Here is a 17,530-nt window from a genome sequence, read left to right as displayed (position 1 = left end):
AAGGAATTTACTTTGCGATCAACGTCATCTCTTGAAATATGCACGCAACGCGATGTCATTTTATTACGTACCAAGTAGAAAAATGGCAGAGATCTGACGTATACTTAAATCACCGATGCGCAAAATAATTTTGCAATGTCTCCGAAATGATTGCTTCATTCGGAGATACTGCAAATGATGATGGCACAACTTCTTCGAGTGTGCAAACTGGAAGTCTCTTGTGTAGTTAGAAGTTATGGAACTTATAGGTTAGTTGCTCTCATTTTGTTGTTGTTTACTTGCAGTAAACCTGTTCTTTCTAGTAGCATTTTTTTAATACTTTCTTTTTTTTTATATTCTGTAATGCATGATAAAAATATATATTTACCTTACTTTCAAGTATTGAAAGAGTAATATACAGATAGACACTGTTAGAAAGAGCAAACCTGATACTTTCAATGTAGTATGCAATTTCTTTTAAAGATACCAACAAGATCATTATGAAACCTTAAATGTTTCACCCAATGCATCGCAGAAAGAAATCAGACGAGCTTTCATCAAATTGTCGAAACAAGTATGTTATAAATAGTATAGATAAATTACTTTTAATTGAGTTAAATATAAAATTTCCTCAGCTTGTCTGATATAATAAATCCAAATATAGTTTGTTCTTTATTGCTGCATTGATAAACTAGTGTATACTGGTAAGTTAGAATAAAACAATATATTTGTCTCACTTTAACTCATTGCACTAGTTCAGCAATAAAGCTAATAAGTTCAGCAGTGCAGCAATAAAGAACAAATCCATAATGTGCTTTCTTTCTATTCTAACTATTCTGTGATATGAAGTCATATAAATTGTTTGCTAGCTGCATCCTGACATAAGTGGAAAACACAGTCATGCTGATTTTGTGAAGTTGAATGAAGCTTACTCAATTTTGGGAAGAGAAAATACCAGACGCCAATACGATTTAGACTTGAGATATACTAGATACAATCCATCCTATACATATAACTCACAAAACAGGTAAAATGTATATATTTTTCAAAATTGAATGACTCTTTAATATATTTTTTTCAAACTTAAACTTACATATTTTATATATTTGGAGTATGAATACATGCATATGTATATATAATGTACTAATAATTTATAATATAATAAAAATGATAAATCAATCATCAAACATTTATCAATCAATGAATATTATAACGCTTATTTATTAATAATTAATAATAATTAATAATTAATGATTTGTACAGCAAAGATTACTCTAATTGGTCAATTAAACGCTTTCAACATTAGTCAAGTCAATCGCAATTTATCTCATATATTTATATATACATATACATATACATTGAATATAAATTGCAAATATTATATATAACAATTTTATTATGGACACGAATATTATTACGATGACACGAATCGTGAAAAGTTTGGAGTAATCTTTACGATAGTTAAAATGGTAACAAGACATTGTACGATAAATAAATGCTATGCGTAAAAATAGAATTTTCGTATTTTCGCGCGCGTGATACGTCATGATAGCCATGTTTGATTTTACGAACGTGGAATCTTGGAATCGGACTACAGTTGGTCGGAATGCGGAATCGGAACGTGAGCTTCTTGTGAGCAGTTTATATTTTTTATTGCTCGCAGTTATTTATCGGGATTCTTATGTCGCGAATCGTGATCAAACATCGTGATATTGAAAAAACTAATTGGTTAATCGTTGTGATTGAGCTGCAATTGTTACAATCATAATTATATTGTGCATACGACGATTATCACAAAATTATGATTGTAAGAATCTTGCCTCGTCACATCTGACAATAATAAGTTATAATTTTACGTAGAGAGAATAAATAATCTTTTATATAAGATTAAAAACGTATAATACCGGGAGTGGCGAAGAAAATATTGGGCGATTATTTGTATTTGTATACAATGATACAGTTTTATCGCGTCGGTGATACGAACGTGCGACAGTTTTGTCAAGTAAATTCCGCGCGACTGTAGTTCGAATTATTAGTATTGTGTTAATTATATTAAATATAATAAAATTATTGAAAAGATTTCTCTCACCTACAAGTGTAGTATCAGAAATGTCGAAAAAAGTGTCGGGCAAGAATCGTATTATGCGTTAATATAGTATATCGCGTTGATAGTGTGAAACATATGATAGTTTCGTCAAGTAAACTCCGTGCGATTGTAAGTCCAAATATTAAATGAATATTTATTTTAAGGGCAAAGAAATTTTGTCCTTTTTTTATATTATTATATTGTTTATTGTTTATTGACTATAAAATTTATTGTTTATTGATTATAAAATACAAATTATACTTTCTACTTTAAAATTTGTGGCAAAGTTAGATATGTATAATAACACTCACATTTTCTGTTTTAAAACATAGATATATAAATTTCAAATAAATTGATTAAGTGGCTACTATATATATTGGATATTTATTAAATATTGAATATATTAAAAGGGCCAATATTAATTAATTATGCAATATAGAATATTGTTATTTTTTTTATTGCTTTTGCATCACCGATCTCCTATTTTAATTAAAAACCAGTAAAAATTAAAAATTGTCAAAACTTAATATATTTGTACTTAAGTATATTGTTTTAAAAAATATTTGAAATAAATCATAATTCACTAATTATTTTCAGTGATTATTATAATGTTAAAATAGAATATAAATATATATTTTAAATAATATTTTTCCAAAAAGAATACCAAGAAATTTATTTGTACAGTTGATTTTACAATTATAATTATTTGTAGGTATAAAAATTATAATATGACTGAAAAATGAAATGTATTATTGCAGACAATATGGAAGTCAATGGGAATATGAGGTACGTTCAGCGGGAGGACCATGGCCACCGCCTCAACAAAAGCCAGATGCATCCTTTGGTCGTCTAATGGCTTTTCTTTTCCTTGGGTTAGGGTTGGTACAAGTTTATTTTATGTTTTATTCTATCAGAATGAGAAGGATTGTGATTTTTCGAAGTGATAAATTAGAAAATGAATATCAACAAACTAGGTACGTCGCGCATAAAAAATCCAATGATAATCAATATATCGTAGAGAATATTAACTCTGCAGAGGATCTTAATGAGTACCTAGGTAAAAGCAATAGTTAATTTTAGCATAAATTATATCAAAAACTGAATTAAAAGTGTCAGTTATTATGCATTAGTATTATTTCTGCACACACTCTTTCTCAACATCCTTTTCTTTCCTATTAAAAAGAAATATAAACATAAATTTCTATTGATGTGACTTTGGAAAAAGGATAAAACTAGTTTTTTTTGTCAGACTTGTTTACTCCAAAAAATAATTGAAAGTGTCATATAATATATTAAATATATAGAATATTGCTTTCAATCTATTAATCTATTATGTTTGAAACAATTCTTATAAAATTTTATTTTTTTACTTATGATTGCATTTTTAATGATATGAAGGAAAGATGAAACACAAAACAAATATTTATTATGTCTAATCTTATATATCTTAAATATTTTCTTATGAAACTGAACCTTTTTTTCTTATCGATTCCAAAGACCAATTTTTTAATTCTAATGTCAACTTTTAACATATTTTTTTTTGCTCTTCACAATTTCTTTATATAACTAACGACTGCTGTGTGAGGCAAGGCAGGTGAAAAGATTGGCTTTCCTTCCTCGTCCACATAGTCGTTATACTTGAGTTTGTATATCGCTTCGAAGCCAATTCGCGCGCAAAGTTTACCGGAGAAAAAAGACGAGCAATCCGCCCTAGCGTAATGAAATCCTTCCTCCTTCGCAATTTCTCTATAAAGATAGATAAATATATTTATCGCTTATTTGAACGCATCGTCCATATTGAGCTTAAAATCTTTTATTAAGACAATACTCACATCGTTTTTTCTATGAGAACCTTTCCAACGCCTTTTCCTCTCCAATTTGTATCTACTGAAATTATTTTGACCTCCAAAACATTTAAATCTCGAAATCGTCCATCCACGTTCACATTTTTGTCTATATAATACAATAATCTCAGTATCTTCTTAAATTTTGCGTTTTTGCACGATTCTATGTCTTCTGGCTCTTCGGCCGATGGAGGATCTGCTTTACCTGTAATAAAAAAATAAGATAAATTCTTTATATAGCTATATATAATGTAAATAATTTATATGTTAAATACATATATTCGCGATAATGCAACATATGTAGATTAATATACAGAACTACTGTGGTCATTTAGTAGACATTAATACGCGGTTATTAAGTTAAAATGATTAATTAAAGGTTCCTTTTTTTCCGTGATGTAAATTATTTATAATCATAAGCTATTATTTGTGTTTCAATATAATATGTTTTTTTAATTCTGCTTGGATTCCAATGATACATACGAGATTTTAAAAATAAAGTCGTAAAATCATTTTAATAGATAGAGTCCCGCATATGTATAGCATGTACTGTACAACCACGCAAGGCATTTGTATATTGCTTTAACGACGGCTATTAATGACTGGACAAGCTATGAATTAAATTAACTGCATAATTGACAAAGCAGGACAAACAGTATACTTGATATACCGTTTAAAAATCCAAAGAGAGAGAGAGAGAGAGAGAGAGAGAGAGAAAGAGAGAGAATATTATACTTCCATGTAGCATGATTTATCTCTTTCTCAATTTAAAAAATAATAATTTATTTTTTATAATATAAATAATTTTTAACTAATATTTTAATATAATATTTAATAAAGTATATTTTAATATATAATAACTTATTTTTTTGTGTGAACCAAAAATTTAGTTCAAGATGTGAAATATTTCGATTTTTTTATTGAAGAAAGAAAAATCGATTTTAAATTATTTAAATATATATATATATATATATATATATATATATATATGTATATATCTTTTTAATAGTAAGGTTTAATAAAATATTTCCTTTCTCTCTTGTGAGAATGCATTATGTAAGTATATAATACTTGCTATTATTATAAAACTTTGAAATAAAATTACTCCTCATATTAAGAGATTAAATGAATGATGTAGAATAAGATTTAGTTAGTATTTTCCTTAAACGTAAAACGTAATATATTACATAAATGTTTTATTATTAACTTTCGGTTTTATATTTTTCATTTGGAACCATGATATCTGTTTAATCTTTTAACATAGAGATATATAATATTTTCATTTATAATATTTCAAAAAATTTATTTTAGTTTGAAAAAAATGTAAATTTTAATTAAAAAATATTCGTTTTAATCTATCTTTCGTTCCGTTATAATTTAAGCCATTATCTGTATTATTATTTATCTCTACATCAGTTAATTATTTAAATTATTAGTATTTCGCGATCATTAGCATGAGAGAGAAAGAGAGACTCGCATATATGCAATCCAATTGTAATTTTGGAATATTGTGTAGACTTGTTTGCGTGTCTTACATGCATTTAAATGTAAATATCAGCAAGTAAATCTATGATGTAATTATTTTTTTTAAATTACAACCGGTATAATTAATAACTTACGAGATTCGTAACACTTTATGTAACACCGAATAGTATACCATTGGACTTTTTCAGTTTCTTTCCTCTACATTATTTCCATATACGGATAGATCTCAAATTAAATGGTAATTTTTGCATCTATTTAACCGAGACATGCGTATTATAAAGGAAGATGAAAATAAACATTCAACTTCAATATATTAACAGATATACATATATTGATTCTTTTTTGATCAGATATAGCACATTAAACTAACAAGATATTTAATATAATATTATAGATGATTATGAAATATTTTCAATCACATATTAATTATATCAGCCAGATCAAAACAAGAAGTTTAATGAATAAATACTAATTATTCAATCTTTTGTGGGATAATTAAAAAAATTATTTGTCTTCGCTAACATTTATTTCTAAAAATAATATGCATAATGAACATATTTTGTATTGAAATTTATTGCAAGTATTTAATTATGTGCCATCTTTTCATCTTAAGATTTAAAGAGAAGATGTGTCTATAAATAAATAAGTTTTGTAAAGCATTTATCATACGAGATTAAACATTTATTTTTCTTTTTCTATTATAAATGATACACTCGTATCTCGTTTGAGCAGAAAATTATCATTTAATTTGTTTATCGCGTATAAAACGAATAAATATGTAAGGAAAGAAAAACTTGAAAAATTCAAAATTGCTGTTGTGATCTTACCATTGAGCACTACACCGATAATTGTACCATTCGCAGTAACCGCCATTAGGCTCAAGTTATTTTCGAACGATGAATGGCTGCAATAATCCTCCAGTTCTGTACAAGTACTATCCTCGCCCTCTGGGATCAGTTGAATACTGTGATTGAGTGGTTCATCTCTGAAGAAGAACCTTCTTAGGAATTTTAGCACTTTTAATTTGTTATCCTTGGTAATTTTCTCGACGTGATAGTCCATACCACTGTCCAATCCGTCAGCCGAATCGGCCAACTAAAATAAGAATGTTGCAAAATTAAGGAGTTGAAATTTTTGAAGAAATTTATTTAATATTATATACAGGAGAAGTTTATGAGACATATTTTTTCTTTTTATAATTACATATATTGGATATATTTAGAAATTATAAAAGAATTCTAAATTGATTGATATTTTATGAAATTAACAAATTCTCAGCATCGAATTCATTAGTCATTTGATAATGCAGATTAAAATTATTTTAATTATAGCTATCTGTATTTGATAGGATTATTGAGTTGATGGAGATTGTAAAGTACGTGATTTTGACATTTATGGAATATTTAGCATAATTTAAAAAACTATAGCATAGTTCTCAGATCGAAAATTCGATGGAGTCCTTCATAAATGAGAGTGTTCTTTAACTTGTTACGCTGAATATTAGCGTTGATGCGCGTATGACACTCCCATTCTATTCAACGCCGTTTTATCACATTTTATGACGTTAATCGGTCATTGAGCGGTCAACGTCACCCAGTGCTAACTCGTCATTGATCTACTTCCAGGCAGTGATTTATAAGAATCGATAAGATCGCTCTTGCATGTGTGACGTGCGTTTCGGCACGGACTTCGCGAATGACAGAGAGATCTAAACAAAAAAACATCTAAAGCAAGACTGTAAAGAGCATGATTTGTAGCAGGATTTCTATTTTTAGACACCTTTTAGAATTTAGAATTATGAGCTTTGTCTTCTAGGTGTTTGTTGCAACACGTTGTTTAAGATATAAATGCGAAACGTGTAAAACTCCTTTGCCTTGAATGTTATGCTGTTATTATTCGTGTAGCTCGAAATGTCCTTCCATCGGCAAATCATTTTGAAGATAATTATTAAGTAATGTGCTGATAATATTTGTCGCAATTAAGGTAACCGGTACCTGAGCATTACGCGTCGTTGCGTCTTTATAAGGATGCATTGTCTTTGTCATCATTTGAGTTACATCACGCCAAGGGTAGCGGATCCTTACTTGCACTAAGTTATATCTTACGTTCAACTTCTTTCAACGTAATTAATAATCTGCATAATAATCTCTTATTTCCGACAATTACCGTGGGAAAGTGATTAGATCATCGCGCTGGACATTTTCTCATGGATCACGAAGAACGAAAAAATGTGAACCATATTCCTCCTTTCTCTCTCTTTCTTTCTACATAAAAATTAATAAAACCGCAAATGTGTAATACATAATATAAATAATGAAAGATTATGACAGCTGCGAGTCGAAATTATACTGCTGAAGCATCACGATTTTGCGAAAAAGTAATATTCATCCAACTCTTCAATTCAATTAAAATATACAATTTTCTATACTTATGACTTCGTTAATTTTCTATACTATGACATTAAAAATAAAAGCTCTCTAAAACTATATTAAATCTAAAAAACATCTCGCGATATATTTAAATTAAATTATTATGTCTTAAACTTCAGACATTTAAAAAATTATAATGCGATGTGCAATTCGCATCGATGTCAAATTTAAAAAAAAAATTTTTAAAGCAATATGCAATTGTTTTCTGAATTTTTTTATCGAATTGATCCTGATTCTAACTTCTTACCGAATATTTCGTAATCTTCGGTGCTTCTTTCACGAAAGTAGTAGTGGTAGTCTTGTCGCTGTCGATACGCATCACATCGACCAGATTTGCACGTAATTTCTCCATGATGAATGATTTTAAAATTCGCGAACTTTATTGCACTTCTTCGTTCGGTAATAAGGATATCGAAATAACTGTCAGAAACTTTTCGATCGCGAGATCGTCGTTATAAATTGCGTGTAACAATTGCTTCTGGGGAAGCAACTCCTAAGCGCTTAGAGTACGATTCTGTCAGTTGCTGTCGTCGAATGCAGTGGTCATCTAACATTGAGATAGCACTCCGTCTATCTTATATACACTCCGCAATAGCGGCAGAAGGCGTTCTGACAGGTTCAGGGACAGACATATATAGTTTAGGATACTTAGGATTAGTAACGCCTCCGTTCACATTTTAATATCGAAGTATATCTCTCGATCGTGACTATCATCATATAATTATGCTAAAGCTTTGTATAATTTTGCTAGCATTTATTTCATGATAAGCTATGTAAATCCTATGTTTTTATCACTTTTTCATTATAGAGTAAGTAACATTGATTCGAAATGTAAGATTGGATAAAAATTTCCGAGATATATTGAGACAAAATTTTATCATTTTCTGAAATATAAACACAATATTTTCTGAAATAAACATAAACGCATTTCATATTTTACATATGTTTAATGTGTGGTCTACTTAATTCGCATTTATATTATTAGGACAAGTAAAATTTAATATTAAATATTTTTATAGCTAGAATAGATTGGCAGATTGTTTAGTGCGTGTTTCTACATTGCATGCAGATAGATAATAGTCCGTAGGACTACATGATTTTGGGTCGGTTTGTTATTTAGAATTTATAGAGAAATATATCATCGCGTGTTGTATACGAAATCGGAGAATAACTTCCGTTTGACATTGATGTTTGACGTAACACGGTCGTGCATATTGTAAGAAATAATGAACGTTAATTGGTACATCCGTAGTTTTAACACTCAAACGTGCTTGTTCTATTATATACATTAGACATTATTTAACTTTAAAAAGTGATTAAATTAATGGAACGTTAATATTTATCTTGCACTTGTATGCACGTGTACGTTTCTTGAGGAACGAGACGAAAAGTATTGCAAATAAATTCGTCCAATTGGAGAGCCCGACTTGCAGACATGTTCTTGCGCTTAATGAGCAAATAAAAACATGTAAAATTAGTATCGCTTTATTATTCGATCCGCAATTTTAAATTAACATGCGATTGCTACCGTAATAAAAATCTTTACCTAGTTATTGTAATTTGCATTGTGTATGGAAATCAAAAACTGGTTTATCATAGATATAACAAAAAGCTTATCTATATATCTTACTATTTTTATGACATTTTGCATTAATATCGTTTACGTCACGGAAAAAACCGATTACTGAAAAAAATTAGCTATCATATTTTGACATTCTTTTCAAAACTTGTTTCAATTGTCTACTTTTATAAAGCATAAATATACATTGAGATTATTTTGAATCTAATCTAAAATGATCTTTGCATAATAAGTGAAAACATAACGGAAATATACTTAAGCATTCATTTTGCATGTGCATTTTTTAATATACGATAATTACCCCACTTAAAAAATCGATGGTACTTAACAGTTTCGTACACGGACAAAATTTTCTCTTAGAATTTACTCTGAAAATCATGGTAATCGTGGGACAATACACACAGTATTGAAAGAATTTTATAAGAGTCTCTGATTTACGACAATAAAAGTATGTACATAATAGAATTAATCGAACCTATTTTACATTTTATTGTGATAGATATTAATTTTTTTATTATGATAAATATTAATCAGAAAAACTCATAAAATTCTTCTAATACCATATTATCACACCACAATTACCATGATTTTCAGAGTAAATTTTAAAAGAAAATTCTCCTTGTGTATAGATACAAAGTGTCAACGAAAACAAATACCTTTCACCTCTTTCTAGTCAGCTGATGTAAGTTCATTAACTAAAAAGTTAATGAACTATGTGCAGCGATAGAAGTTTTTTTTTTATTACAATATTCCCATTTTCTTTTTGTGTCAAATGTAAATTTATTTGAGAGAGATAAATTAAAGAGCTATGAGATATTAAAAATTGATTTTTTTTATTAATGGCCTTTTATGGTTGATCAAGCAAGAGTAACAATTGGTTTATTTTGAAAACAGAATCCTACAGTATATCACTGTATTATCTCTACTTAAGCGTTTGCATTTATGCGTGCTTACGTTTGTCGCATCAGTCTAATATCTGTGCATCTGCCTAGTAAACAGTTTAATTCTTGCATGCAATCTGATGTCAATATTAGCCCGCAAAATAATTTCAAGGAGATTCGACAGACTTAAATGCTTTAGAAAATAGACATTTTTGTAGATTGGTTCTCGAGTTACCATAACATCCTGATGATTTAAACTACTAAAGTTAAATTGACTTTTCGACTCAATTAATTTAATTAATAGATACAATATGTGTGATAGTCATTTTGACATATTGCTCTAGTAAAACTTTTTATTTAACAATTTTAAAAATAAATTAAGAAATTTACAAAAATAAATTGAGAATTATTAAAGTAATTAATTCATTATATATGCTACATCTCACGATTATTTAGTTCATTTTGAAGCGGTCGTGAATCAAGTTTCACGAAGGATTGTATTACATAGCCACGTCGAAAGCAACTTGTTTGTCAACATGTGTGCAAAGACGTGTTTAACATAATTTTAATTTTAAAATAAAAATATAGTGACTTGTAAATTTCGGTTTATCGGGAAAAAAATTACAATTTCCAAATTTTAATTTTTTCTTTAATAGTATAAGTCAATTTTTATTTTTGAAACCCAAATTAATTAATATTTTTTTTCTAATACACAAGATATTAAATATGAGTAATAATAGAACTAGAAAGACTAGAATTTATATTGGTATACTTTAATATTTTCTCTCTATCTCTCTCTGTACGATATAGGGGATATGCAAACGCATAGATAAAAGATACTGAATTTAACACATAAGTTTCGTTAAACTGACACATCATTTCCTAGTAATTAAGTGTTGCAATTTATCAGAACTGATATAAACTAATATTAATTTTATCTATTTACAATGTAGTCATCAAAAACCTGGATTTCATTATTTATTTATATGTTAAATCGTATTTAAAAGTTTGAAAATCTTTATCCTTCTAAATCCATTTTTATTCTGATCTTTTTCATGATTATTATTACATTTTAATTGTTTTCAGCATTAATTTTTCAAATTTTCATTTTTCTTTTGATAAAGATTATTTGCTCAAGCAGCTTGAAAAATAATATCAAAAGCTATAACATAATTCGATAAGAAACTCTAATAAATAAATAAATTTTTAGATATAAATTCAAATTTAGATATAACTTTGAATTTTTTAGCTAAGATGAACAAAAATGTTACGTGATGTGTTGATACAACTTCTCTATTTTTATCGTATAAATGAAGGGGTGTGTCTGATCGTGTATCTGAAAACGTTACTTTTTTGCTGAAGCGTCATCCGCGTAATGAACGGCATATGCATTCGATAGACGCAATAGCAAAAACCTATTGACCGTTCGCTCAAGGCCGCAATATCACGCCTATAATAGTGTCTCTAAAACCGATTTATCAAAACGTATAATACGTTACGATTGCGACTGTTTTCCGTGGAAGAAGGTGCTCCGATAAATCGCAGGTGCGCTGTAGAATCAAGATGTTAAAACTGACCTTCTCAATCTTTGGTTGTGGTCCGATTAAGGTCAAAATCAATTATTTGGAGGAATGTGTACTTGCGGTTATTTTTATCGAACTGATTTAATTTAATTGAACGGATTGAATGATGATTTCCACGATTAAATCTTTATGAAAAAATATTTATCGTTCTTTTTATAACTAATATTTTCGTATAATTTCATATTTTTCAACTGTAGCAAACATCTATTACTGCCAATTTTTTATTATCTGTCTATTTGACATGTTTTTCTCTATATAATTTAATTTTATAAGTAATTTATTATAAATTTAACAAAAATAATGTTTGTAAATGATGAATGATTGAATAAAGCTTCAGTCTGAATATCGGGATACTTGATATGGCTGATAGATATACAATATCATCGAAGCGATCTTGTTTCGTGTCATTCTACCATCAAATTAAAAACACTCGACTAACAATAAGAGAGAATAATATTAAAAAATTATAATATTACATATATATATAAAAATATAGTAATAAAAATTATAATAGTTTATTAACATTATAGGTTCGCGTTAGTTGTATGAAATTATCTATAACAATAAAAAAATAAAAATTTGCACTAATCCATGCAAGAGAAATATAAAGCGATTGGTACATTTAAAGTATATATGCAATTTACCCTTGCACTTCAAGGACAATTGTTCTAATAAATCTTCTAAAGGTCCCGTTTCTCGTACAAAATTTTACCGTTCACTTGCTATCCCCTCCTCATTCGTCGAACGCGAAAACTATATAATTAGAATATTGGGATTCCGGTTACCGTATCCGGTTCGAAAGAAACAGAAAGAATGCTCAAGAGAGACTCCTATATTTCATTGTCGATCGTTTATCGATAATTTCGCTTATCAAATGTTGTGATCAAAGGACGCGACCATCGGGATGCTTCGCAATTCTTAGCCGCACCTTCGCGCGACTTAGTCACTGTTTCTGGACGATATTGGCTTGTAATACTGACATATCTTATTCTAGGGACACTATTCTATACATAGCTATCGATAGCTCGTGTCGTTACGCATGTTTTTTGATATGTCAAAATACGTACGCAACAAGATCGAACAGTTATCGGTAGCCGAACAGAATAGCATCTCACAATACTCAGGTACTACAGTTGTAGTCATCAGTTAGACTTTTAATTGACTTTCTAGGGATAAGCGGGAGTGACCAGTTGTTATTTTTAGCATATCCCATTTTACAGCACGTCTCGTTATATGATACAATCATGAAAAAAAATTAGCTACTATAGCTAAATTTTAGTTATAGAATTCTCCGTTAAATTATAGCTAAAAGATAGTTACCATAGCTAAAGTTTAGGCACGATAACTTTTATAAAAATTAATAGCGTTAATGCCTGAAGCCGTTTACATGCAATAAGTATAATTGCGATCGTGATTAAGCGAAAATTTGTCGAAACAATTAGCGGATGCAGATAATGCATTTATTAATCGCGTATCGCACGAGATCTGCACACGCGTGTGCATTGCATCACAAAAACAGAGTAAAGTACACACTTGACTGCATCTGCGAAAAGCCTCGTTCCGCTTCTGTTGCTCTCTGCTCTGATCTGATCCGCGTGTTATTGAGCGCGCAGATGCCGGATGCTATGATCCCGATCGCCCGGGATGGATGTATAAGTGATCGCGAATTTCATGCGTTGCCGAAAACGCGCGCTGCAAATCAAACTCGTCGGAGAAAATCGCGACTCGCACACGACCCGCAACGCACTGTGCGTCGACAACAAATGTTTTTATTATCTGTAATAGTTATTGGCACACGTTTGGTCGTTTCTGTTTATCATAATATCGCTGTTGCACTTTGCTTGGCGAAATACGGGGATATCAAACATTTACAATTAGATAAGCGCACTATCATTCGATGAGTCATCAATTTTTCAATTTATCTAATTGAGATTATTTTGTAGCATTAAAAGCTGCGATACAGGATGTCTCAGATTTACCGAGACACTTTATCTCAAAATTCTTTGAGTAGTTTTAAATTTTTATCTGTCAAAAATTTAATGTATAAAATCAAAGATGTGTTTTGGGAGGGAAATAATGTCTTTTGGGGGGGACCACTTAATTTTCAGAATTAATTATCTACAGATAACTCCAAGTATCAAAGAGTTGAATAAAAATCTATATGTGACCTTAAAGATATAAGATTTTACATTCGAATTTACTACTTTCAATAAACCTTTTATCTATTCGCATCTTTTAAGTATCATTTTCGACAACTTTGTTTTTATTTAAAAACAGATTCATTTTAAATCAATCAGTAGAATCTGTATAATCTGTAAATGACAGGGGCTGTGCGCTATATAAATCATCTTTTATATTATATTGATATGATATCGCGATTGTCGTGGCACGTGGTGTTCAATTGATTGTTAATGCATTAGAATTGATTTTAATTAAATGATTCGAATCGACAGTTGAACAACAATATTCGCACCGCTGTCGAGATTTGTTTTATCATAATGTTTACCGCATTCTACGGATTAGTTTGCAACAATTTATAATATTTTTGATCACCATTCTTACGAAACAATTTTTATATGAAATAATTTTGAATAATTATTTTCATAATATATTCAAATATCATACATATATATTCATGCGTTCGTCTCGGCTTGACTTTCGTGTTTTGCTGTTTACATAGGTATTCAACAGAAGTTATTATTGGCATAGCCGCTTATATATAACGCATACCTTACAATCCGAACTTAGAATGGCTGACACTGCTACATAGAATTAGGAAAATATTTTTGATACTAAGATTTTAATATATATACTTTTTAGAATGTTTAATTATATATATTGTAAAAATATAAAATAAAATAACGCGTTTTAGTTATTTTATTTTTATATTAATTTCAATTTATATTAAAATTTATACTATATTTAGATCACCTGAATGGGTATTTAATTCATAAATTCTAATATTTTATTAATAATTGCTTGACTTGTGATAAAAAGTTGTCACATTTACATTTAAACATACATGTATAGAAGAACATGATAAATTATTATTTATGTTTAATAATTACATATCAGATAAGATCATGCACATATTTTTTGCAGAGTAATAAAATGATATCGCACAACACAATATAGACAAGTCTAGCTTATAATTAAGCTATATATTCGCTGAATTTCTAAATTGATTAAGAGACATTTCTTTCATTATCGCAAATGTGCAGTCGTATTAACGACGATGCTACTTCAACTTAAGATGTTTACTCTTAAATTAACGATTCGCGATGGGTTAATTATCGCAATCGCGTATAAAGAGTGCCGAAGAAGCGAAAGTATTCGTATGTACAACGCGATGCCCGAAATAAAAATCAGCTCTCTAGAAAAAATTCTCCGTACCTAAATCTCTTTTTATGTATCTTTTTTACGTACCTTGTCCTGACGAACGGACATCGTTTCCTCGTTGAAAAATGCGTACGACACCCTGTTTCCTTTAACGTATACTGCCAACTACGCACTGACAGTGTGAGAAGGATGATCAGGGAAGGGTTATTACTATCCGGCGACATATATAATATATGAGACTCCCCCTCGTTTATTTCTCCATTAAATTCGATTAGGAAGTGAGATCCATGGTTATCAAAGTAAATGGTCCCCTAATCTCCCCTTGCATACTGATACACGAGTGCTTTCGTATATATAGAGATCTGCTACGTGCATTGACTAACTTATTATGGCATTATTTGATGTAATACAACCACGCTCATAGACTGAAAAATTTTCTAATCAAAATACACTATCAATGTGTTTATTCTTCTATTACTCGGAAATTAATTAAATTCTTATCGATACCTTATCGATATCTGCTTCTCTTATTCCTTTTCCTTTTTTGATTAACTATATTGAATTTGCAATTCTCTGTCAATTCTGTTTTCAATCTGAAGAGTTCACGTGTTAACACGAATGCTAGAAAACAAACGTATTTAATGACGTTATCTTGAATTCATCGATAAAACGCCGTTTAATTAATTATCATTATGAATTTACAATAATACGTTAAAATGTACATGATTATTTGCGCAATTTACTTTCAAACGCGCATACGATTTAAACAGGACTATCTCGCCGTAAAATCTCATTTACTTATATCAGTAATGCTTTTATGTCGCGATTAAAGAGCTATTTAATCTAATGGGATTAAAAGGCACGCGTTGATTTTATGTTATGTTAACGCGATTTATTTTTCACGGATTGAATCCCATCGCGCACAATTACTTTCAACTCGGAATTCGCTGCGAGATACCTTATCTAGGACGATTTATGTGTAAGAATAACAATCCGTCTATCTCAGACATGGGAAAAGATCCTCATCGCTCGCGCGTGTTATTGAATATCATTAGAGTATTCTATTTCTGTTACTTTTTTCGAATAATATTCGCGTATTTATTTCTATATTAATATATAATAAATTAAATCATTTATTTAAGAAATTTTTTTATTGTGAGCACAGAATAATATTTGACTAAATCTTTTTTTTTTAATTGATTCCGAGATTGCAAATTGTATAGGTTGTCCATTTATTTATTCATTTTACTCCAGAATAAAATAAAAAATTTTTGAGCCAAATTTCTCAAATATGTGTACATACATGCTCAGCCAGAGAAAATTGCATCCGCATAATAATGAAAGAATTCTTATGAAGACAGAATGAGCGCATGTGTCTGCTATTATATTTACAATATGCAGTTTGCATAATTAATGCTTAACAGGACATAGGAGCTCGATATTGCGGCATGAATTGTTAGATTGTTTTATTACCTTAACGCTTGATTAAACATTAACTATCTGATTTTTTTATATTTTGATAGAATAAAAACGTTGAATTTCTTACGATTGTTTAATTGTGCCTCGTTTTCTCCGCTCATATTGTGCATACATCTTTAAGTCGTTTTTTTATTTCGAATGATATAATATATTTTAATTATTTTATAACTAATAATATAATAAGATGACATATACATGCGTATATAACATAAACGTAGATAATTATATGTACCTATGTTAATCTGTCGCGCACATATTTAATTAATGTGCTCAAGTTACAGATCAAGTGTATACTATTAATCAAAAGTACTATAATTATTCGACACAATTATTTGCTGTTTAACATTAATAAATGATTATACTCTAAAGTGAATTCATTAGAGATATTATATGTCGCTTGCATTCTAGTTTTTCATTTCGTTACGGAGATATTATACATGTTTCCCGTTTAATTTTTCAGCCGCTTTCTTTTTATGATAAATGTAAATAAACTGTAATAACTACCTATCATATACGATAGCCGATTATTTATTTAATATCGATCCAACATTTCCCAATTTATAACAAGTTGTTACATTTAAGCAAAAAAAAAATAAAATTATTTTTATGAACAGTACACATTTTTCTTTTATAAAAATAATTAAGAATTATTATTTGGTTATTTATGATTAGTTAGAGTTAATTATTAGTTTATTATTTATGGATGTAGACTACAAAGGAATATGAAAGAAAATATTTCTGAATAATTGATATTATTTATAAATATTTCCTTGATATTATTTATATTGCTTATAAATAATTATAATTAGTAAATTATTATTTTATTTAAAATTATTTTATATAAAA

The 17,530-nt window shown here is 29.0% G+C and overlaps 2 protein-coding genes across 4 annotated transcripts; one reads left to right on the top strand and one right to left on the bottom strand.

The window, feature by feature from the left end:
* The first annotated feature begins 53 nt into the window (after positions 1 to 53).
* LOC114930340 (dnaJ homolog subfamily C member 4) lies at positions 54 to 3,187 on the top strand. Its single transcript, XM_029302097.2, has 4 exons — positions 54 to 248; positions 463 to 553; positions 849 to 1,006; positions 2,824 to 3,187. Exons 1-4 carry the CDS (start codon positions 175 to 177, stop codon positions 3,137 to 3,139), a joined length of 639 nt encoding a protein of 212 aa, XP_029157930.1. The 5' UTR covers positions 54 to 174; the 3' UTR covers positions 3,140 to 3,187.
* LOC114930321 (arylalkylamine N-acetyltransferase 1) lies at positions 2,722 to 15,575 on the bottom strand. Of its 3 annotated transcripts, none has more exons than XM_029302081.2 (4): positions 15,293 to 15,575; positions 6,222 to 6,489; positions 3,898 to 4,114; positions 2,722 to 3,811 (listed from the first exon to the last, which is right to left on the bottom strand). In XM_029302081.2, the coding sequence occupies exons 1-4, from the start codon at positions 15,311 to 15,313 to the stop codon at positions 3,613 to 3,615; spliced, it is 705 nt and encodes a 234-aa protein (XP_029157914.1). In that variant the 5' UTR covers positions 15,314 to 15,575; the 3' UTR covers positions 2,722 to 3,612. The 3 variants fall into 3 exon arrangements, with proteins under 3 accessions (XP_029157914.1, XP_029157918.1, XP_029157911.1); XM_029302085.2 differs by lacking the exon at positions 15,293 to 15,575 and adding an exon at positions 13,400 to 13,647; XM_029302078.2 differs by lacking the exon at positions 15,293 to 15,575 and adding an exon at positions 8,071 to 8,606.
* Positions 15,576 to 17,530: the final 1,955 nt, after the last annotated feature.

The sequence above is a fragment of the Nylanderia fulva genome, unplaced genomic scaffold, assembly GCF_048542155.1.
Source record: "Nylanderia fulva isolate GAGA-0341 unplaced genomic scaffold, ASM4854215v1 Scaffold38, whole genome shotgun sequence".
Lineage (NCBI taxonomy): Eukaryota > Metazoa > Arthropoda > Insecta > Hymenoptera > Formicidae > Nylanderia > Nylanderia fulva.
Note: the sequence above shows the minus strand (reverse complement) of the source record. Positions and strands in the feature narration are given on the sequence as shown.

Bases quoted from the DNA above. Each gene is read 5' to 3' on its own strand.
- LOC114930321 (XM_029302078.2), bottom strand. From the start codon at position 8,175: ATGGAGAAATTACGTGCAAATCTGGTCGATGTGATGCGTATCGACAGC. The intron at 6,490-8,070 runs GTAAGAAGTTAG...TTCTTATTTTAG, and splicing joins CGAAGATTACGAAATATTCG to TTGGCCGATTCGGCTGACGG. The intron at 3,812-3,897 runs GTGAGTATTGTC...CTATCTTTATAG, and splicing joins GTTCTCATAGAAAAAACGAT to AGAAATTGCGAAGGAGGAAG.
- LOC114930340 (XM_029302097.2), top strand. From the start codon at position 175: ATGATGATGGCACAACTTCTTCGAGTGTGCAAACTGGAAGTCTCTTGT. The intron at 249-462 runs GTTAGTTGCTCT...TTTCTTTTAAAG, and splicing joins AGAAGTTATGGAACTTATAG to ATACCAACAAGATCATTATG. The intron at 554-848 runs GTATGTTATAAA...ATTGTTTGCTAG, and splicing joins TCATCAAATTGTCGAAACAA to CTGCATCCTGACATAAGTGG.